Source organism: Erigeron canadensis, chromosome 8, assembly GCF_010389155.1.
Source record: "Erigeron canadensis isolate Cc75 chromosome 8, C_canadensis_v1, whole genome shotgun sequence".
Lineage (NCBI taxonomy): Eukaryota > Viridiplantae > Streptophyta > Magnoliopsida > Asterales > Asteraceae > Erigeron > Erigeron canadensis.
In genome coordinates this window covers 40,405,320-40,428,680 of record NC_057768.1, presented here as the reverse complement: position 1 = coordinate 40,428,680, position 23,361 = coordinate 40,405,320, and the positions used below count along the sequence as shown (strand labels likewise).

The following is a 23,361-nucleotide window of genomic DNA, read 5'->3' as shown; positions in this document are numbered from 1 at the left end:
ACTTGCTCTTGGGACTTTTAGAGTCAGACCAAAGTGGCCTTGGAAGCGGGATTTATGACGAAAGTGTAGTGCTATCTCAACTTGCGACATCTTAGTGATATATCTTGCGGTGACGACCTTAAAGATTTAAGTGCCCAGGTTGAACAAAAACAAAAATGTTTCTAACTCATAATTCCTAACGAATTCAAATGTACAAACTATTTTTTTTTGTTAATAATAACTAACGTTATAAAAATCAAACTACATATTCTCTTTACATAACAAAATCATAATATTAGAATGAGAAATAATAACTAATACATACTATATTAGTTTTAGTTAAACTGATTATTCGTGAAGCTTTTATAGCATTCTTTATGACAATTTGATTAATTAGCTCTTCCAAGTTTGTGATTTTCAAAAAATTTATGTCCTTTACGAATATATGTCACAGCTGGGATCTGAGTTTCCCCCGCTCTACACATTCATATATCTTTTTTTTTCTTAGTTATTTTTCTGGGTCAGTTCAAATACTCAAATCAGATCTCTGGCAGTTTTGGACTTTCGGCGCCCGGCTTGGTCTTCAATAAAGTTTTAAGCCCACTTGCAATTGTAGCCCTATATATGGATCATTTATCATTAGGGTACCACTACAACTTAAGCCCATTGATTGGACTGGTAATATTTTTTTCTTGTGGGCTACGATCAATAATTTGATTAATTTGTTCTTCAATAACTTATTGACAATGTTACACAATTTAAATAATAACTTAAAAACTATTACATGTAAGTTTGACGTGTGTCTTCGACCAGCCACTTACTATGAGCCACAAGCTATCCAAGTCTGTTAGTTTAGTTATTTACACACTGATGAAGACTGAATTAATAATGGATATTGCTCAGTTGTGTTTTCAGGTACAAACTTATCAAATCTTCAACAAATATATATTTAAGTTAGTTAACTTAATTTTATAATTACTATTTTTTAATATGTGCCTAGGATATAAATTAACAAATCAAACTAAAAATAAATGGTCTCAAAAAATGTAGACTGTGAAGACTGAAGAAGCAAAAAGCGAATCTTTTGGGTATCATTCACACCTTACTCGAATCCATCAAAAAGTACCCACTACCTTCATTTATGACTATCACTATTATTATAACCACTCTTCTAGGGAAATTCAAAGATTATAAAATCAAAACTTTGTTAATGATGATATTGAATATTTCGAAATACCGTAATTTTTTATTCAAAACTGCTCTTTTTAATTCATTTTAAAAAACAAATACTGCTCTTTGGCTTGTGCCATTGGATTTGGAAGGTTGCGCACTTGCGCATGCATGACCCATCATAGAGCAAATTACCTGGTAATAGTCTTTAGGAGTTTTGTTTTTGAAAAAACTAGTATTTCTACTCGGGCGTTGCACCGAGAGAAAAACAAAACTCTCGTGACAAATGTTAAAAAACATTAAGCCGAAAAAACAAAATTTTCGTGCCAACAAATTTAAGAAAATAAAAGTCGTTGTTTAAAGTAAAGAAAATGAAACTTTGGTAACAAAAGTTATGTAGTAAAAAGCAAATAAAAGAATACTTTCAGAGCGAGACCTAAAAAAAGCAAAGTTACGAAGAAAAAAGTACAAAAGTTAAAAAACTTGAACATGAAAACAAAGCTTGTTAAAGTTATGAAATAAGTAAAAGATATTTGTTAAAAATAAGAAAAAAATAAATTTTTTGTTGGGTAAAGATTAAAAACCAAAAGTTACATGACAAAAAGTAATTAAGACAAATTTTAGTGGCAAAAGTTAAAAAAACTAAAATTGAAAAAAAAATCTCCGTTAAATGCCATTTTGTACCTACCGTTAGTTAGTCAAACAACACTTAACCGTTGTTAATTATTTTGGTTGTGCAACAATAAATCTTTGGGGGAGCAAACTGTAAATATGAAAGTTAACGACAGTTAGAAAAATGACCTGATTTGTAGTACTTTTTATGGTTATATTTAACGGCCGTTAAAGTTATTAAATGTTTTTGTTTTATCTATGCATTATATAGTTGTATCTCTAGCTTTATAACTTATACTTTTAGCTACAGTACATTTGTCTCACAAAGCAAACTTGCTTTTTAGGATATATATATAATAGTACATGTTTATGAAGAGCTAAAGAACGATTTCTTATTTGATGATTTCAAAATAAAAAGTTGGACATTGGTTCACTTATGATGCATAGCGATTAACCATTGGGTAATAATAGCCCAGTGGCCACCAGCTAACATTTTTCAGGGGGGTTTTGAGTTCTTGTCAAAAGCAAACTTAAGATAATCAGGAGATTATTATGTGTTTGAGATTCACATGGACACTAACTTGACTGAAGGATTAGTGGGTACATGGGATCAGGGAGTTCCTATTTAATTATTTTTTATTTTTTTCATATATATATATATATATATATATATTTATGATTCATAGCAATTTGATTAGCTTATTTTATATAGAGAAAGATCTAGAAATGGCTCATAGTATAATGTAAATTTGATCATAGTATAATCTGTATATGGTTTCTGCATGCCCCATAAGTTTTCGGATGTCGTTGTGAAAAAATTTTACCTTTAAATATAAGAATTATGTTTGTGAGATATCAATTGGAAATGTCTAAAAGTAAAATATCATGTGGTGATTTGAGAATTATTGATAACAATTTTATCAATACCCTAGTAAGTCGACAAGTCGTGTACATCTTTGAAGAAGAATATTTGTCATCACCGTAACCTGTACAACAAATCTTCTTTGTTTATTGTTTTATCATCATATAACAAATTGTTAAAATCATCTTAATTTTTTATTTTTTTTTGTCGTTTTATCGGATTTATTTGGGGCATTTTAAATGACAAATTAGAAACGTCTATAGTATTTTATGGACTAGGTTTTTTGATAGTTATATTTATGTATAGTATAGTATTTATTACTACACTAATATTTTCTGGGCTAAGTTATTTTATTTATTTATTTTAAAAGTTAACTTATATTCACATCAGTCAATATAGCAAAACTGTATAAAGGGATTAAGTAAAGCAAAATTACACCAACTATCCCACGTTATAATACTATGCTTTGGTCTAATACTAAACGTCTACACCATTAGATTACTAAACGATCTAACATTTTGAAAAATATTTTCATACAAATGGTACCGTTGACAAACCTTTTATCATTCGAGACTTTCAGAAGACAAAAGTGAGGCAAGTAGTAACGTATTTGTTAACAACTTAATAGTTAATACTAAATACAAAAATTGGTATTTGAAATGTAATGATTTCAAAGATTTTGGTTTTCTTGTAAAATAGAATCAAATAATTAAAAGTTTTTTGGTGACAGACAGCTGAGACAACTACAACTCATATTAAAGAGCAAAACTGCGTACAAGTTATATGGCCCCACATTCCAAAATCAAGTACCCTTCGATGATGATTGTCAAATAGACAAATAGATACGGAACATAGTAACATACAAATTACAAAACAATTCACAAAACGTTATGTTTCTACAAATTTAAGCAAAATTGCCGTATAAGCTAAAGTGAAAAATATATGGCATACGTCATGCGGTTTTAATCCGGGATAGAGGGTAAAATTCCATGTAAATACATATTCATATGAATTTAATTTGATTCCCATTACACGTCTACATGTCTTTGTAAGGATATCAAAATAGGATGAGAAAAAAAACCGTTGATCCGTGTCCGACATGGAACCGGCCAGAATCCTTAACGGGTCGGGTCACGGGTCAAGCTTTTGGTGTTTTCGCGGGTCACGGGTTGGACGGGTCGGGTCGGGCCAGATCGGGTGAAGGCAAAAACCGACAAAAGTGTGAAGGAAAGCCATGACCCGCCCGAACCCGACCCGGCCTGTGAAGACACGGGTCGGGTCACGGTTCACGTTTTCATGCTCTCGCAGGTCGAGCCGGGTTTTGACCCGTGTTGATCCCTATATCAAAAGATCCAAATGAATCAAATCACCAAGAGAAACTTATAAGACCATTCGTAACCGTTCACCTTTTCACCTACACTTTTTTCAGCCACATCAGCATCACCTTCTTATTTCTTTCACCTTCTATGTTTCCCCTTAACCATTCACGTATCATTTGGTTCCCACTTTTATTTAATTAAAAACACAATACCTTTAGACCATTCGTAACCGTTCACCTTTTTCACCTACACTTTTTCCTGCGACATCAACATCATTATCACTTTTTCTTTTCCACTTAACCATTCACCTTCTAATATAATACCTTATTATATCTCAAAATGTCTTACAATATCCTACAATGTACCTAATGAAAATACCACATATAATAGAAACAAAACAATGGACCACATTATCACTCTTTCACCTTAGATGAACCAAATCACCTACACCCTCTTCACCTTTCGATTTCATCTATGTCTCTTAACACTTCGCCTTCTCATCACCTTTCTTCACCTACCCCTTTTACCTTACTCTTAAGAATGGTCTTACAATTAATATTCCACTATCCAATCAAAATAAAATATCTAATATATAAATAAAAAAAATGGACCCACACTCTCGTTTTCACTTATGTGAAGAGTTTATCCTACCATTTTCACCTTAAGCCTTCACCTACCTTTCACAACCATTCACCTTCATGCTTAGTCATTTCACCTAAGGGTTTCACCTAGACTTTACAAATGGTCTTATAGGGAAAGATTCCTTAAATTGTTTTGCTATATGACAAATGTCACGAGACAAAGGAGAATTACCATGTATTTTTAACTTATGCTTTAAATTAAACGAACCTTGCTTTGAGACGGTGAAAAATTTTAAAACCTTATCAGAAATTTTATTATTATTGTATTTTATTTTTAAGTAACAATACCAGAACAAAGATTTATAAACTATAAAAAAGTTTAGGAAGAAGGATTTAGCGATACGATCTAACTATATTTATATGAATATCTGGAATACATACAATATAAAAATAAGAATGAGAGAATGATAACACGCTCCAACTTAATTCATTTTTATATCCATCAATTCTTCTTTAATCCTTGTTTTTCTTTTTTGTCTAGCTTTTACCCCCATGTTAGATTAATTTTCTTTTTGTTAAAGGAAAGAAGGAGGCAATATATTATCGATATTACCTATTAAAATGTTCATATTCAAAGCTATAAAATTTATAGAATCATATGAAAAATACTCATAATACCTTTTTTACATATATTTACATTATAGATGTATTATTTCTTAAAATATCTACACTATTTTTTAATTATAAATGAATTACCTTTGTATCTATTTCTAAATCATTTGACGCCACCCACAAATGCAGTGATAATAGCACTCCTAATTAATTCATACAAACACAGGCAGGCCGGGAGAGACACGTTTAGATTTCCCATGAAATGAAAAGATAGATATATTAATAGTGTAAGACTGTAAGTAATTTAATAAGCAGTATATCCAGATGGCAGTGCCTATTGTACACCACCAGTGAGGGACCTACAACCAACTTTTTAATAAGTTTATGAAAACAATACAAATACAAATATACAATACATACATATACATGCGTATAATTTCATCCATCCCCCCAACCCAACACCCACCCGTCTTCACTACTCAACTCCTACGTCTTTTTTTGACTTTCTCCTTAACATCTTCTCCATCGATCGCCAACTCTCTTTCCCCCTCTCTCTTTCTCTTTCACACACACACACACACAATATATATATATATATATATATTTATATATCTACAAGAGAGGGGAGAGAGAGAGAGAGAAAATTTTAGAATGAAGACATATACGAAGCGGTTGTTGAATAGTATATGACTAATTGATGATATCTTAATTCTCACGTTTCTTTTTACTTATTATACATGGATGGATTCATCCTTTAATAATAATGTGTTGTTGATATAATAAAACAAAATTTTATAAACAGAAACAGATATATTTTATATATAGAGGCCGGCTAGATGGGAGCTTGCCTGTCGACGCCGGAGAGTTGCGTCGGAGGCAAATTAAAGTCATCAAAGAGGAAATTCCGTCGGAAACGAACCAAGGACTTTAACCGTCGTGTTTCCACTCGCTTTTCCGATCAATCAAAATCTCTCCCCTCTGATCGCTCCTTCGTTAATCCTACTTTTCGCGGTTCTCTCTCTCTCTCTCTCTCTCTCTATATATATATATATATATATTATACATGTACTGAAATGTGAAAACTGTAGCTGGTTAATTGAATATATTGATCTAGAAAATTCTCGTAGAATATATTGAATGATTTTTATTAATTAAGAATATTTTAAACTCAAGACGGCACATTTGTTTATATAATATGTTATTTGTGTAATTGTGGATGGTTTTTCTTTTTTGGGACTACTTTCTAGCGGCGGTGTTCTTGAATATTCAATTTTTTACTAATTTTAGAGATCCTTTTTGTGTATCAGTGTATGTATCTGCTAATAAAAAGGGCTACATTTTCTATGATAAATATTTAGAAATATGCTTTTCCTTCTTTTAACCACGAGCATTTTTAGCGGCCTAACCGTTGGCCGGGTCTATTATTTTCCCTGGCCACTCTGCATAGGGGAAGATTCGAACTTGAGACCTCTTTTGAGGAAATATGATTCCTTGCCACTAAGCAATGTGGTGATGGTTATATAAATTTATGATTCTTGTCTTAATGTATTAGCTCACTAGAATTTAATTTGTTAATTAGCAGGGAGCACTGATGAATCATGGTATGATTCTGCTGCAGTTCTTGATTCTGATTGCAGTGAAGAAGATTTCCAAAGTGTTCTTGATGGTAATTTAAAGTCAAATTATTTTTATTGTTTTGGGGTTTTTGGGTAAAATTTAATCTTGTCATTGTATCTTATGTATTGCATATATATGCACTACTAGATGTGATGTCCTTAACTGGCTCAGAAGGCGCTTCCAGAGCAAGCATTGCTTCTCTCAGGGATATCAATCATGGAGACGGTGAGAGTCGTAGAAGTTCTGTGCATCCAGAAGAGATGAGTTCGAGACTGAAAGCAGATGGACCGTCTAATGAGATTAAGCCTGTATATCTTGATGAAATATCGTCTTCTGTAGATGAAAATGCCGGAAGAGAGGATGGTTTGTTGGACTGTGGAATAATCCCTAGCAATTGTCTACCTTGTCTGGCTGCTACAGGTCCCTCTGTTGAGAAGAGAAGGTCATTAAGTTCCACATCTAGCCCACCAAATGCAAGGAAAAAGACTACACATAAACTCTCCTTTAAATGGAAAGATGGACATCCCAACGCTAGCATATGTGAGCCCTTTAGCTACTCTCTTGTCATTCGGTTGTTGTTTTTCATGGGGGTCATGAATACTAGATTGTAATTTGACCTACTTTTTGTATCTTTGTTTAGTTTCTTCTAAGATGCAGCTACAAAGACCGATAGCTGGTTCACAAGTACCCTTCTGTCCACTAGACAAAACAGCACTTGATTCATGGTCACCTGTTGAACCAAAGACTTTTAGGGTACGAGGGGATAATTATTTGAGGTAAAGAAGTTATGATTGGTTGATATCGACATATAGTTGGTCTCTGAATTTAATTACCTATTGTATTGAACGTTTACAGGGATAAAAAGAAAGAGCATGCTCCTAACTATGCAGCATATTACCCGTTTGGTGTTGATGTATTCTTATCTCAAAGGAAAATTGATCACATTGCTCGATTTGTTGAGCTACCTGGCGTTGGTTCTTCTTCTGGTGAACTTCCATCAATTCTTGTTGTAAATGTTCAGGTACTTCTTTTCTTCCATACTTCTTTATAATTCCATGTTGTGGTTACTCATCTTAAAACTAACAACTTTTTTGTTGTTGTGGCCTCGCTACAGGTTCCATTGTACCCTGCTGCCTTTTTCCAAGGAGAAATAGACGGCGAAGGAATGAACATTGTGTTGTATTTTAAAGTCTCCGATAGTTACTCAAAGGAACTTTCATCTCAGTTTCAAGACAACATGAGAGTGAGAAACTACTATCAACATATGCATCATCCCGTTATTTCTGATTATCCCTTCATGGCAACTTACTAATTTTTCCCAAAACAGAGGATTCTAGATGATGAAATAGAAAAAGTCAAAGGTTTCCCTGTTGATTCACTTGTACCATACCGTGAAAGGTTGAAAATATTGGGTCGCGTTGTAAATGTAGATGACCTTCAGTTAAGTGCACCGGAGAGGAAACTTATGCATGCTTACAATGAAAAACCCGTGCTTTCACGTCCACAACATGAATTCTATCAAGTGAGTTTCTGTTTGTCCTTTTTCCTAAACCTTTCAATATATACTACCTAACTTTTTAACCATGTTAATGCTCTATTCAATTTCCTGTTTCTTAGTACTGGTGGACTATTTTGCAGGGAGAAAATTACTTTGAGATTGACTTGGATATGCATAGATTTAGTTATATCTCCAGGAAAGGGTTTGAAGCATTCCAAAATAGACTAAAAAACTGCATATTAGATGTGGGTCTCACGATTCAGGCGAGTCTTTTTCGTACTCAAAGAACTTAGTTAGGTTTCTTATTTTTTTCTTTTCTTTCTGTTTTGAGTTTGTAACTCGATGTCATTTTCTTTTTCTGTGAATTAGGGAAACAAAACAGAGGAATTGCCTGAGCAGATCTTATGCTGTGTAAGGTTAAATGGAATTGATCATATGAGATACCACATGTTGGGGTTAAATCAAGAACCGCTATTATAAATTTGCCAATAGTGTAAGCTTCCAATTGAATACATGATGCTTAATATCTAAAGATTATTTCATTCTCTTCTCTTTTCATATGCATTTTTCTGTTTGGTTCTCAATCTTAAAGAAAACTGGAATCCATATCCAAGAGGGTAAAACTTTTTTCTGTCGCCAATAATATATCCCTAATAATTTAGATAGATGTTTGTACATTGTACACATTCGTGTGCACTGGTGATGGGTCCCTCTGGTAACGCATATATTGGGCCCAGATAGGAGTAGCATGGAGCTGCATTGAATGTAAGTCAAGTTCAACACCTGCTGTGATCCCAAATTTGGTAATGGTCTAAATGCACACATGCAAACTCCAACTGCATTTATCAGCAGTAGGCCCTGCTCTTGAAGTGAGCTAATCAGTGCATGTGGGTTTTCTAAAATAAGTACGCAAAAGTTAGGAAGTGAAATTGTGAAAACAATCTTGGTAGTCTTGCATGGATGAAGAAATAAGAGCACATATTGAGGGTAATCATCATTGAATATGTGATCTTACCCCCATTTACTCATGTAATTGTCCAGTCAGGTTATGTTTTATCAATAAATACATTGAATGGGTCGGAAGTCATGCTCTTTTAAGTTTTAACGATACCTTCTAGTTTATTTTTTTAATTTGTTTTTATTTTTATCAAAATAATATATTTCCTGTATCATATGTGACATACTAAGTATTGAAGATTTTTAAAAGGATTTGGAAAGAATGTGCATAAGTTTAGCCCAATTTCTGGAATTTTTTGTACGGATGGGACTAAAATTTTAACCTTTGGTGAAACTAGGAACTTTACCTAATATATTTGCAAAAGTAGACACCGGACTTGCCCACGTGTTGCTCAGAAAAGGTAGTACGGTAATGCAGACACCGAACTAGCATTTGAAGTTTGAAGTTCGGCAATGTAGACACCGGACTTGGCTCCTATCACTTAAAATGGTTGAAGTTGGTTGTTTTGAATAAGTAATAAATATATATGGTCTGCATGTGCCGTACAAAAAAGTGAAGTTCGGTACCTACATAACCGTACTTCCATTAATTTTTATGCAGGTGTCTTTTTTTTTTTTGAGTAAACATTAATACAATGAAGACAAAGTGGGCAAGTTCGGTGGTGTAGAAACCGCACTTTAATGTACGTGGCCAAGTCCGGTGTTTAAGACACCGAACTTCCTACTTTTGCAAATATATTAGGTAAAGTTCCTAGTTACACCAATGGATGAAATTTTAGTCCCATCCGTACAAAAAATTCCAATTTCTGGCGGTACATAAAATTATCCATTTTGACTCTTTATCTAACCTGGCCATTTTATTTTAAATTTCAAAAGCTCCCAGCGGACCATTTTCCCACCTCTATTGGACTCTACGTCCTCATAAAAGGTTCAGTAGTACAAGTTCAAGATTACAATTTCTTTAAATTGCTTTTATATTAACAAATTTTCTGTCATTTTCCCGAGGTTTCCATGCATCAGTAGAACACTTTAGGTCTATTCTTTATTAGGGAATTTTTAAGGAAGTATGCATGATTCAACAGATAGCAGTTTTTTTTTGCAAGTAACCTAATACATGAGCAAAGCTTTTTCAAATAGTATATAGTATGTGGCTCTTTTCTAACCAGTACAAGGCATTATGGCCTTGGTTGTTTGGGTTTGTAAGAAGGGGTAGGCATGGGTGGGTTGCTAATGCACACACAATCGCACAGCGGATTTGTCCAATTGGATTTGGGTATGAATTAGTAGAGGACTGTTTACTTTGACGTAGTAGTAATTAGCTTTCTCAAAGTCAATTTAAGACCCAAGATGAAACCAAACCCACAATTAGAGGCCTGTTCATTGTCAGTTTCGAGGCTGAGTACTAGGATGTCTATTTCATGATTTTAGTATTCTCTATGTTTTGGTTCAGTCGAGTTTCATCCCATTCAAATCATAGAGAACTAGAAGACATTATATGAAAATCCAAAATGGTTATGGGATCACATGTAGACTTGCATCAAGAGCCGGTATATATGTGGTACTGATTGTTTATAGCATAGTCTGTGCGCTTTAACAAGCAACTGAGATTGGACTTTGACCATATCGTAACTTTTCACCATCTATAACTTAATGAAGTTATCTAGAGCCTTGGAAAAAGAGTTGCTAAATAATAGTGCAAAAGGCTGTAATTTAGACTTTTTCTTATAAGTGCAGGAATGAGAACCTTATTCGATTCTGGTTTTGGGTTACAACTTTTGGTTTCTTCTATTAGTAGTTTTGGAGGACTATTGTAATATAATATAGATATAGTTTTCTGACCGTGACTGGTAGTAACACTACCTTTGGTGGCTCACTACTCACTAGTCCACATGGTTTACGTAAACGGACTCCACATAAACCCGGCAAATCTTCACGTATACCTGGGCGTGGTTTCAAAGGGATTTTGTAAGGCAATGTGTGCTTAAACTTGAAATTACTTCCTGTTGAGGAACCCCAGCCTGAACCAACCACTAGTCTATTCCATTGGACTATTGGAGTGAATATGACCAAAACCCTCATCGCAAACAAATACAATATTCTAGTGGTACAAACCGACACTACAACACTGATCTTCGTCATAAAATACATCATATGTACAGAGGTTTAACAATGAAATCTACCAAATACCATGCGAAATATAAGAACTCATCGGGAAACTGCAATCACTTGACTTAATCACTGCTTTTTTAATACCCAGAAACAATTTGAGAACGAATTCTCTTTAGACAGGATGAATTTGGATTATGATTTTAAGAACTGCTTGATTCAAATCAGAATCTTTGTGATCTACACTACTAGCCATGTCAGTAGCCATCCCACTGCATACATCAAAATACCTCCTGCAGATATTTCAAAACGTACACTTGTCATATAAAACATAGCATAGCTAGAAAACAGGGTGGTACTTGGAACGAACGCTAAGTAACCTTACCATCTTTGTTGGGAAGAAACCTAAAAGAATCATTCCATGTTGCTTCAAACGAACAATCTGCTGTTGTGTTAATTCCACTGTGGCAATTGCAGACAAATGAATCATAAGGTCCGCTGTACCCACAAACTCCGTTGGTTTTTTCACAATTAGCACACGTTGGTGGATATTCGTTGTTGAAGTTAAACTTATACTTTAATGTGACACCATACTTCCAGGTGTCCGGATTTTCTGCTTGCCCGTTAAACCCATACAAACCCGAGTATGAGTCACAGTTCAACTTCTGCAAATCCATCTCAAAGGCTGGCCCAAGATCCACCGGTGTATAGACACAACATGTTGAAACAGGGATCTCAAGCCGACTAACTGCTTGACAAGAGTTTAAGCGTGCACAAACTCGACTCCCACTCCCAGAATCACAAACTGGCGAAACTGAGCTGTTACGGCCAGCTTCTGATTTAAATATTGGCGATGAGGAGACGTCACAGTTAAGGAGAGCAAAAACAGTATCGTCATGGAAGCTAAATGGCGCGTCCCAATCAAGACTAAAGCCTTTACTAGGTTGAGTGCAAGCACAAGTTGACATCGATGGGTCGGTGATATAGATGATTTGGTTCGAGTAGTCAATGTCTGTGATCGGGTAGCTTCCAGTGTGTGTACTAAAAGTGAGATGTTGATTGTTGCAAGTTACTTTGGTTTGAAACCGAGGGTCGCCACATCCCGAGCCGGTTCCAAACGGGTATTTTACCGGCACCTGGCCGCATGTGCTTTTACATGTTTGTGAGGTGGTCAGGGAAGAGGAGAGGATGACCACAATGGATATTATGGCTAGTTTGGTTGTCAAAGAAAACCAAATGTTTGTGTGAAGTGACATTTTGTTGATTGAGATGGGGAGGGGAAGTATTGGATTAATCAGGAGATGTATATATTAAGAGAAAGCTACATAAGGGGTTTATATTATATAATGGCTTCATGGCTTGTATATACTTATGTCAAAAAAGTCTGTATTTGCTGAGTCTTATGGAATATGGATGGATGGGGTACTTAGGCCTGTGCTTATAGGCAGGTCGTACTCAGGACTTCTTGCCTGCCACGTCAGCATCACATTCCTTAGAACTCTCCCCAGGACACACACTGCCTATAAGGACAACTTCTTCAGAACTTCTTCACCACATTATCAATTCTTTTAACATTTTTTATAACTATATATATATATATATATATATATATATATATATATATTTAACATTAAAACACACTTAATTAATTGAAAAAACACATTTTATTATATAACCACAATTATTCATAACGACAACAACACGATAACATAAATAAAAAAAACACATTACAACATTTATTTAAAAAGTTACGATCCTCGACATAATAAAAACATTAATAAAACATCATCAACGTTGACGGTAATTTTCCGGGAGGTTCCAAACATGTTCCACTAGAGCATTGCGAAGTCGATGGTGCGTCCTTCTATCACGTAACTCACCGAAGGCCCGCATTTGTGTTGCAACCCTTTCATCCCACGTACGTGTTGGACACATGTGTTGGATCGGACAAATAATCTTCCTCAAAGTCGGATATTGCGTTACCGTTGTCTTGAACAATCATGTTGTGTAGAATAACACAGGCATACATAATACGTTTTATTTTGTTCACCGAAAACGGGCGGGCATTATGTTTAAGGATTGCCCAACGACCTTGAAGCACCCCGATAGCTCGTTCGACATCCTTTCTTGCAGCCTCTTGATAGCGCTTGAACTAGTTTTGGTCCCACAACGGTTAAAGAAAAAAAAAAAGCCAAACGGCTAGTTTTGGTCCCACAACGGTCGTCCTTCAACTTCTCCGCAAAGAACAACCACAAGGACGCTAACGCAAGGACGATCGATGCCTATAGCTTGGCTGCGTCTTGGAGCACCTAGGACGCTCGGGAGGACGGTTATAAGCACCGGCCTTATAGTCTCTTGGGGATTATTGTATGTATCTAGTTTGCGGTGCATCTTAGGTACAAAAATTGATGCTTTGGTTCCATATGCTTTTGAAGGTCATCCTCTCATATTCTAATGTTAGTAAATGAAACCCTTGAACTAAATATTGATTTACTCGTAATATAAAGTTGAAAATCTCTTTTTATGATCCAACAAAAATGATTACAAGTAACACTGTTACATGTATCAAATACTATGCTTAAGTAGTAAAACATTTACATAATTCAGTGAATAGATTGTTACAAATTGATGCTTTAGTATTTTTTACAAATACTAAGCTTAAGTAGTAAAACTTTTACATGATTCAGTCTCAGTGAATAGATTGTACAAGTAAATAGAAATAGATGAAAGGTAATGGAATATTGAAGAAAGAATATGATTCTCCAATATTTACCCTTTTCTCTTTGCTTTAGATAAGATCATAGCATAACTCGGGGAATAATGTGATCCACTATGTGGAGTAGTTAAATTAAAAGGAATCATATATATCATTTTAGATGTTCATTTTCATTTTGCTTTCACCCTTTTCACTCAATAAGTGTGTCATTTCATACGATGTAGATAATTTTTCTCCTTACCACAGGATAGACAGATTGCATTAAGACCTTGGCCATAACCCACGACATAGAAGTTAATTTGATTAAAACAAAAAGCAAAAACTTAATGTGTTCACAACTTTTATTGGAAGATTATAATATGCATCTACAAAAGGGGTTTTTTAGTTGCATTCATGATGAGTTCTCCCAACATAATGTGCTTATAATTGGATTATTGGTGTGATTTTGTAATGAGAGGCACATATTAGCCCTCATTTTTATTTTTGTAGATGATATGCATAACCAACTCCACCCTCCTCAAAATAAGCAAAAGAAACGTACATTTGGGGTGCTGTGGGTTCTACTTTATTCCCTTCACAATCATCATAGAGCCATAGCCTAAAAAAGAAGGTCCCCTTTTACTTATAAAAGGCCCACACGGTTAGAGGTTACGTTTTTACTCGTATTAATGTCTTTCCACACCATCAATGGCCTTGAAGGGAACTTCCCTCATTGAGCTTCTGATGTTATCTTACTTCCTATTTTTCATGCCATAATTCATGGCTATGTTTTTAGCTTGTAGTAGAGACTCACTTGAGATGCAGACATTTCAAATTAAAATGAGATATATAAGGTATCATTTTTCATGAATCGAACCCAACATAATAATTCCATTTCTATTAAATTATGTGATCCTAGGCTAGGGATAATAGTTTTGAAACGCAATAAAGTGTTATTTTTTTAAGGGTTTGTTCGGAACTATTAGAAGGTAGCCAATGGGTTTGTCCCTAGGCTCGTTCGACATACAGGGACGAGTCCACACCGTTGGGTGGGACTCGTTCGGGTCACTCGTCCGGGTGGTTCGTTCCTGCAGGGACGAGCGGTTTGTTTGATTTTTTTTTTAATGCAACGGATAGTTGTAAGTTTTGAATATTGGCAAAACAGGTCCCTTAAGTGTCACCTTTGTATTAATTTGGTTCCTAGAAGTGTCACCTTTAGTCCCTTTAACGGCTACTTTTTTGTAACAATCAAACACATTTTATTATCAAACGACATTACATGATTAAAAGACATAATTAAAGAACAAATTACGTGATTAAAACACGAAATATATAATAACGTTTCGATTACTCGTCATTATCTTTGACTAGCATTTTCCCGAAGCCACGATTAGCATATTCGTTCAGCCACCACTTGTCGTGTTGGGGGCATTTGACTTTCCACGTTGATTTGTTTTCTCCGCAGTTGTCGTGGTACGATTCTGTCCAATTGCATTGGTCACCCAACGTGTGACTGGCCTTAAAAACATCATCGACCACCCTCATTGATCAAACGTTGGAGGGACTGGAAGTGTAAATTATTTTGCTTTTTGAATGTTGGGGGAGCGTCATTTAAATTTACCTATAAATACTGGCCTTTTTGATCAAACATTTCTGATAAAATCACAAACATCTAAATAGCTTCTTCATCAAGGCCTCCTAACCAAAAACCACCAATGACTGTCATACCATACAACATATATTAATATTTCTAACATCTAAATATCTTTTAATCACATTGCCTCAATAGTCACAAAAAGTGATCAATCTTCACGTCATGATCATACATAAAGAGAATTGATAATCGTACCAAAACTTTTGATTGATCTACCAGTTCTGTGTATATCATACTTGTATTGTCTGCTTTTTTTGTAGTAATAAATGGTACAATAATAAAAATCAATGGTACTAATAGGGCTTCCCATACGTAAAGCTTCAATAATCAATACTCTACCTATTGAATCGTGTTCGAACGATATATAATAGCTTTCAACAAGCACCAGTGCTCTAGTGCTATAGAATAGCATATCCTGCCTAAATTTATATTTTTCTACATTAAGATATATGTTACCAAACTGTATGTAGTGACAACAAAGGTTCTATGGTGTAGTGGTTAGCACTCAGGACTTTGAATCCTGCGACCTGGGTTCGACTCCCGGTAGGACCTTTCTAATTTTTTTTCAAACTATCTTCCAGGTTCTACCTGGTTTGAAACCATTACTTTAATATTGGTTATGCTTTGTATTTATAGTATTTCTCGTATTTAAACTAACGTGAAAAAACGTTGCCGTTAGTTATCTATTTTTATAACTTACATAAAATGTTCGACTAATTTTAAGCATATTGTTTAGCATTTTACCTTCATAAAAACAAAATGTTGTGTTAACAGTTCAAGACATAGTACATGGCCAAAAAAACATAACCATTATCTACAATTATATATATATGTAACCTAATTGCAAGTTGCAACATCAATATAATCAAACAGGAAGGTGGTTACACACCGAATTAAGTTTCTTATTTAATTAATTTAATTAATTAATTGGGCCTATACTTGCATTGGGATATTACTTGAGTTACAAGAGTGAATGAAGGCAAGTGACAAAGGCATAGAAGAATAATAAAATACATTTTACGTACGTTAACCACAATTTATTGAAGAATTGATAATAATCGTTATATAAGAACTACAGAGAGACCTTCAATTCACTCAATCCAAATTACATATTTCAAATCTAATTGAACTATGAATTATAACGAGCACATATATGCAAATAATTAACGATAGTACGTACGTTTAGATAAACTATATAAAGAAACATGATTATATATGCATATATATTGAATTCATTTCTTCAGAAGAGATTGGCGGACCTTGTACAAGTTCATGAGCGCCTCATCGTCCGGATATAAGCCCGATTGGAAGTGAGGGAAGGGAAAATGGGGTGGATATCCGGATACAATTCATCAATGTACTCCATTATTATGATTCGTGACTCTGAAATTGGGGGTTGGTTTCCATGAATAAGAACCGGGACTTTCTTATAAATTGGGTTTGATGTTAACAGGAACCCACTTTTACGAGTCGGATCTTCCTTAACGAGCTCGTACTCAATGGACTTGAGCTTCAGAACGATCCGAACTCGGTTCACAAATGGGCTTGCATGGTACCCAAGAAGCATCATTTCTCTCTTTTCTGCCGCCATTGATATTGATTTGATAATAATTACAGTTAATTAAAATTAAGGATGATTAATTAGAAACACGTCTATATATAGAAATGAAAAACCATTTGCGCCGAAAATAATTTATATATGCGTAACATCTTGTCTCATTAATTATTAATTAGCTGAATACTTTGATTAATTGTTTGAAATCTTTTAATTTATTTTAATCCATGTGTAATGATTCATATTAACAATAAACTATTTAACAGGTAGCCAGTATAATTTAGTTGTATCACACATCCAATGTGAGTTATATGTGTACGTTGATGTCGTGTTGACATATGAATTAATATTGAACCTATCATTAATGTTCCGTGTTTATATATGTGAACGTATCCATAAATATAGGGTTGTCAATTTCGACCCAACCTGAACCCAATCTGAAAAAAATCAGGTTAAGGTTGAGTATATTTTCGACCCACCAACCCGTCAACCCGCCAACCCACCAACCTGATTTTTTCTGGGTTGGGTCCGGGTTGGGTTGTTGGGTTGTCAGATCGACCCGCCAACCCAATATCTTTAAAATAATTGAATTATATATAATAGTTCATACTCCACATTACACTAATTCATACGTCATATTCTCATTTTTTATATTTCTAACCTAAAGTAACTTTAAATATGAAATAAAAGGAGGATTCAAAATTCTGTGAGATGATAAGTGATGTAGGATGAGGCGTTAAGTTTGTTAACTTTGTGCAAAGTATTAACAATACCCTCGTACTTCTTTCTTTTTTGTACCATTCGTTTTCAACTTACACCATCAATAATAAAGCTTTATATTGGTTGATTTATTCCATTTTATATTTATATATATTTGCTTCTCGGGTCACATGGGTTGGGTCATGGGTTGACTGGTTGTGGGTCAGGATTGAAATTTCTGACCTGAAACTTTTAATGGGTTGGATTAGGGTCGGAGTTTTTTAACCCACTAACCCGTCAACCTGAACCTGTCAACCGAAACCAAAACCCATTGACAGCCCTACATAAATATATACTCGTATATAGTAGCGAATTGAATGAACACAATAAGTTGCATCCTTGATATATCATATGTGTGCGACACATGTGTTCACACGTGCTATGCCTTTGTGTTATTAAGTAACGAACACCTTAATTAGTGCTTATATGTTCATGTGTGTATATATCCATTTTCATTTCCACGTGACACGTGAGGCATGGATCTCCCCGTGCCGACACAAATTTAAAGGGTAAGAGCATCAAACATGCCACAGAATGAACCATCCAGAATGCTACTTTAGCTTCACATCAGTTTTCATCATTTTATTAAATTTGAATCGTTATGGATACAAAACAATGGAGAACGCAGTATATAACTTTTTTTATTTTTCATCTTTTTTTAACTTTTATAAGATATATAAAATTAAATATAGATTATTACCTAAACTACTTTCATTTAACATTAAATATACAATAACGAAAAACAAAACATCATTATGAAAAAAATACATAAATCTTCAAACCATCTTATTTACAAACTCGATGCACCCGTTTAATAATTTCCAAGAAACTTTTACAAATTTATAGAAGAGTGATCAGATGTATATATTGTTTCTAACAAAAGAGCTGTTTTTTTTTTTTTTTTATAATTTTCTTCATAGTTTCCATTAACTATGTCACATAATACATATCCACTTAGAAGGCATCTTTTACTATTGGGATTATGGCACCTGAGTGTAACCACCTATTCCCAAATGGTTATGTAATGTAACCACCTAATAGAGTGGCTATGTAATGAAAGATCCTTCAATATTTGGGTTATGCCATGTAACGCACCGGCTAACACTAGTTTTTGTGACCGGTTAGGCCACATGCATACCATGTGTTTATTAAAAAAGAGGAGGGCTTGGGATGGTGTTTGTGTGTGTTTTTTTCCCTAGGCAAAACCGATCCTAACCATGTTCCCTAGGCAAAACCGATCCTAACGTGTTTATCGAAATCATTAATCTGTTTCCCAATTCATGTTCCTTATCATAATCTGATCCTAACCATGCCAAGAAAGTCACCAAAAGATCGTAAGAAAGTAGGGAATAAATCGAAAAAGATAGAGATAAAATTCGATGGTGTAGACCCTAAAACCGTCGGCCTTAATTCGACTACCTCTTCTGTTAATCGATCAAATTATCACCTTCGATCTTCTTCTTCTTCGCTTCGTTTGTTGCCGATTCATTCCAATCGAAACCTACATAATCGATTTCTTCATTAAAATCGGCGGCTATCAATCAAGATCCAATTCCGTCGCCGCCTACCATCGATTAGCCGCCACTGACCACTGCTACTGGAGGGGTTGCCGGCCACCATGAGCGGGTGGCCATGGCAGCGGTTAATGATGAACTCGTGGTGTGACAAAACCATCGTCTATGGTTGCAGGGTCGGGTTCTGATTGGAGGATTGAAGAACCCCAATTCACCAGAATCTCAAGTTCAATGTTTAACCGAAATCTGTAGATGTAACGGATGTTTAACCGGAATTTGGAGAGTCAAATTCAATATGCTACTCGATTCAATGTTTGAAACACAAACTCATAAACAGTGGCTATTAATTTCGCAAGGGATATCTTTTAATTATTGTTTGGGATTTAATTTTGCTAGTTAAAAGAATCTGTATACATATATGATATTTATAAGTGGAAACTCATCAGTCAGCCGCCACGTGTCCAAGTCAACGAGGGTCAACGGTGAGGGTAACCGGTTACCTTAACAACAGGTAACGCGTTACATGGCATAACCCAAATATTAAAGGATCTTCCATTACATAGCCACTCTATTAGGTGGTTACATTACATAACCATTTGGGAATAGGTGGTTACACTCAGGTGCCGTAATCCCTTTACTATCTACAATATAAGAGAAAGAAAATACAGTCCATCTAGATCTACGAACTATATAACTTTTTTATATCTTTTTTCCCTTTTCACACTACAAACCAAGAAATTAACATACAATTGAAACTAATAACCCCGACGTTCGGCGCTAGAATGCCTCTCAAGAACCAAGAGGGGGGTACGGTGGGTGGAACGAAATCGGACTTCCAGGTAGGATTTGGGGTCGGCATTTTAGCCCCATACCCTATGCTATAATGGAGGGAATCCTAGTTCCGATATCATAATTGGATACTTATTGACTCACCCCGCCGGTATAATACCTCATTAATACCTTAATTGTGATCAGTGATCACAGATGCGATGAAACTTAGGGATTTTAATGCTTAGATTTTAATGATAAAATAGATGGAATATTACAAACAAGACTCGACTTTTTTCATTCAACTAATAATAAAAGATATGTAGAAAAGATGGTTATCGGCCAACTAGGCAATATAGATTGCAAAAGAAAGAAGTAGAAAACTGAAAATCCAAAAGGTTATGGTGCGTTTAGTTAAGGAAAACGTCCTTTGTTTTTCATTTTTGTTTTTCAAAAAAACATGAAAAACAGAAAACCATGTTTTCTACTTTTCTATGAAAAATTTGAAAACACTATTTATTGTTACCTACTTTTTATTTTTCATTTTCCTAAATTTTAAAAACCTCAAATTGTTTTTAAATTTTCTATTTTTGAACGTGTTTTTAAATTTTTCATTTGTTTTTGAGAGATGAAAAATTACTTTCATTTTTCTAAAAATTAGAAATGAAAAACAAAATTACATTTTTCGTAATTAAATGCGCTCTTCATTAGTAAAAAATACGAGAGCTTGATAACGTAATTCACCACTTATTCATTCTATAATATGAGTAGTATATAGAATTAAAACCAGTGCAAGCTTTTTCGTGCCATCTCACAATCTCTTTTTTTTATTATTAATTTGGTGGGGGCCCACATGGCTTTTAAGGTTTTGTGTTTTTCTCTATTCTTTTTACTACTTTTTACTAGGGCCCACATTTTTTTTTAGTTTTTTTTTAAATCGCTCTACATCTTAAAAAAAATTTATTTTATTATTTTGGTGGGCCACATAAGCCATTTAGTTTTTTTTATACGTGAGCCCCTACTGTTAAATTCTTAAGCAACAATCGTCGTTATCGTTAAAATATATTACAAAAACTCTACCGAGGGCTAACGAACGTTAACTTCTATTTGGGCAGAAATTTAAATAACGGATACAAATGATGTCCTTTTCTCTAATTATCGTTAGATGCTGCTTGAATGTTTAATAAGAGTTAAAAAAGTTGCTGCAAATCAGATCCATTCATTTAACGGACGTAAGAGTACATAGTATTTGTGTTGTATTTTTGTTAAAATGTTATTGTTTATCGGTCGCCTAGTTTAACAAAAGTGCGTAACTTTTTTTTGTTTAACTTTTTTTTTCTTTTTGTTATATACACTTAACTAAATTTGTCGTGTTTGACTTTTTATAAATTATTTTACAATGGTTCATTTATTTTTTTCCTACAACAATGATTTGTAAAGTACTTTTTATTTCATTTTGTATTCAAGTATATAAGAGTTTAATGTAGTGCATTTATATTCTTTTTTTTTCTTCCCGTTTTGTCACATTTTTTTTTATATTATTTATTCTTTTTTCATTTAATCATATATAGTTGTTACATGTTAAACAATCGTTTATTACTACTTTATCTATTCATATAAATGATTATGTAATTGATTTTTATATTTAATGTTTGTATACGACAATACATATTTGGATACGTGTTAGATAATAAATAAACAAATGTGTTTCCCACCTATATAAGGTTTCTGAAATCAACGTCATGTCTTCCGGGGCAGCGCCCGAGTAACGTTACTAGTTAAAAAAAATCTAGAAAATGTGACTCACACTAGGCACGTGGGTGACGTGGCTTATTCGATCATCTCAAGATACGGCAAGCGACTAACAATAAGCCATCATACGTGGTGCATGCAGTTTGCCATGCATGGGAATATGGGATCACATTTTTTCCTCAAGATGAACTCTAGCTCGCTGTAATTTACATCGTCGCCGTAAACCGTCAGCTTTCTCTGTTTTTCTTTTTTTTTTCCAATTAGAAAAAGTCGCCACATCTCTTTGTATTTCAATAACATCTCTTAGAATGAGGAAAAATAAGAGGCCGGAATATAAGAATGACTGAAGAAAAACAGGTCAAACATATCTTTTGTAATTTAATAAAAACGTGACAATCAGGTGAGAAAGCCAACCATCTCCCTAATATATTAAAGTTCCATGAGGAATGACATCATGAAGGCTTAGTTGTCAAGTTTTAAGGCCATTTCCAGGAGAATTATAGTGTCATTGATGATGCATATGGTGTGTTTTTGATAGTGTAAAGAGTGTGTGTATATACAATATAGTTATGTCAAACACAAAAAGGGAGGGAATTTGAATTCAAATGAGAGATGTGAGTGGGTCACGTTTTTTGATAGGCTTTTGTATGTATTATTTGTGTGTATCTGTGTATAGATTAGACAACTTGTATTTGTGCGTATGTGTGTAGAGATACCCTTTTAGGGAAAATGTGGAATAAGGAGATGAAAGGGTTGTTGTATCCTTTCATGATTTTGTAATATATCTATATAAATAAAATACACTATGAGAGCTAATAGCTAATAATGTTTGACCAATGCTACAAGCATTCAGTCGAATCTTTGATCTCATTTTGAAAAAAATCCTGTGCTGTCAAAGACACTTATAGGCTTTCAGTAACAATCCCTTTCTTTCTCTTCTCCATATGTATGTCTCTTGGAAATATGAGTTGTAATCACATATAGATGGATACAATTATACATTATACACACATCAATCCATATCTATTTTCTCTGTGATATTCAAAGTGCCATTCTCATGGCAAACAACAAAATTTACTATGTTGATGAGCTAAATGCTAAGGCAGATTTCGTGAACATGAAAGTTAAGATCATCCGTAAAGTTAAACAAAGCTGGGTGGGGATTCACATGATCCTGATTGATGAGAAGGTATACATGTTATGAACTCTTTATTCCCTAAATTATAATATGAATGATGAAAAGCTCCTCAATTTCGTGAACAAAACCTTTTTTGAGGAGTAAAAAAGTTATGGTTAATCATAATTGATTCAAACCCTTTTTTTGTCAAACCTTTTTTTTTTTTTTTTTTTT

At 34.3% G+C, this 23,361-nt stretch overlaps 3 protein-coding genes and 1 non-coding gene across 5 annotated transcripts; 2 read left to right on the top strand and 2 right to left on the bottom strand.

The window, feature by feature from the left end:
• Positions 1-5,592: 5,592 nt before the first annotated feature.
• LOC122578318 lies at positions 5,593-8,808 on the top strand. Of its 2 annotated transcripts, none has more exons than XM_043750252.1 (9): positions 5,593-6,146; positions 6,718-6,801; positions 6,900-7,292; positions 7,393-7,528; positions 7,608-7,773; positions 7,867-7,995; positions 8,080-8,274; positions 8,391-8,513; positions 8,620-8,808. In XM_043750252.1, exons 1-9 carry the CDS (start codon positions 5,972-5,974, stop codon positions 8,728-8,730), a joined length of 1,512 nt encoding a protein of 503 aa, XP_043606187.1. In that variant the 5' UTR covers positions 5,593-5,971; the 3' UTR covers positions 8,731-8,808. The 2 variants fall into 2 exon arrangements, with proteins under 2 accessions (XP_043606187.1, XP_043606186.1); XM_043750251.1 differs by having other exon boundaries at positions 6,715-6,801.
• Positions 8,809-11,421: 2,613 nt separating this feature from the next.
• On the bottom strand, positions 11,422-12,602 carry LOC122579990 (wall-associated receptor kinase-like 15). The gene is made up of 2 exons (XM_043752257.1): positions 11,699-12,602; positions 11,422-11,606 (listed from the first exon to the last, which is right to left on the bottom strand). Exons 1-2 carry the CDS (start codon positions 12,567-12,569, stop codon positions 11,554-11,556), a joined length of 924 nt encoding a protein of 307 aa, XP_043608192.1. The 5' UTR covers positions 12,570-12,602; the 3' UTR covers positions 11,422-11,553.
• Positions 12,603-16,142: 3,540 nt separating this feature from the next.
• TRNAQ-UUG lies at positions 16,143-16,214 on the top strand. Its single transcript has one exon. It is a non-coding gene; the product is annotated as a tRNA-Gln (tRNA).
• A 718-nt stretch (positions 16,215-16,932) lies between these two features.
• On the bottom strand, positions 16,933-17,253 carry LOC122610840 (probable glutathione S-transferase). Its single transcript, XM_043783796.1, has one exon. It carries the CDS (start codon positions 17,251-17,253, stop codon positions 16,933-16,935), a length of 321 nt encoding a protein of 106 aa, XP_043639731.1.
• Between the last annotated feature and the right edge of the window lie 6,108 nt (positions 17,254-23,361).

Bases quoted from the DNA above. Each gene is read 5' to 3' on its own strand.
- LOC122610840 (XM_043783796.1), bottom strand. From the start codon at position 17,253: ATGGCGGCAGAAAAGAGAGAAATGATGCTTCTTGGGTACCATGCAAGC.
- LOC122578318 (XM_043750251.1), top strand. From the start codon at position 5,972: ATGGGAGCTTGCCTGTCGACGCCGGAGAGTTGCGTCGGAGGCAAATTA. The intron at 6,147-6,714 runs GTTCTCTCTCTC...TTTGTTAATTAG, and splicing joins CGTTAATCCTACTTTTCGCG to CAGGGAGCACTGATGAATCA. The intron at 8,275-8,390 runs GTGAGTTTCTGT...ACTATTTTGCAG, and splicing joins CACAACATGAATTCTATCAA to GGAGAAAATTACTTTGAGAT.
- LOC122579990 (XM_043752257.1), bottom strand. From the start codon at position 12,569: ATGTCACTTCACACAAACATTTGGTTTTCTTTGACAACCAAACTAGCC. The intron at 11,607-11,698 runs GTAAGGTTACTT...AAATATCTGCAG, and splicing joins GTTTCTTCCCAACAAAGATG to GAGGTATTTTGATGTATGCA.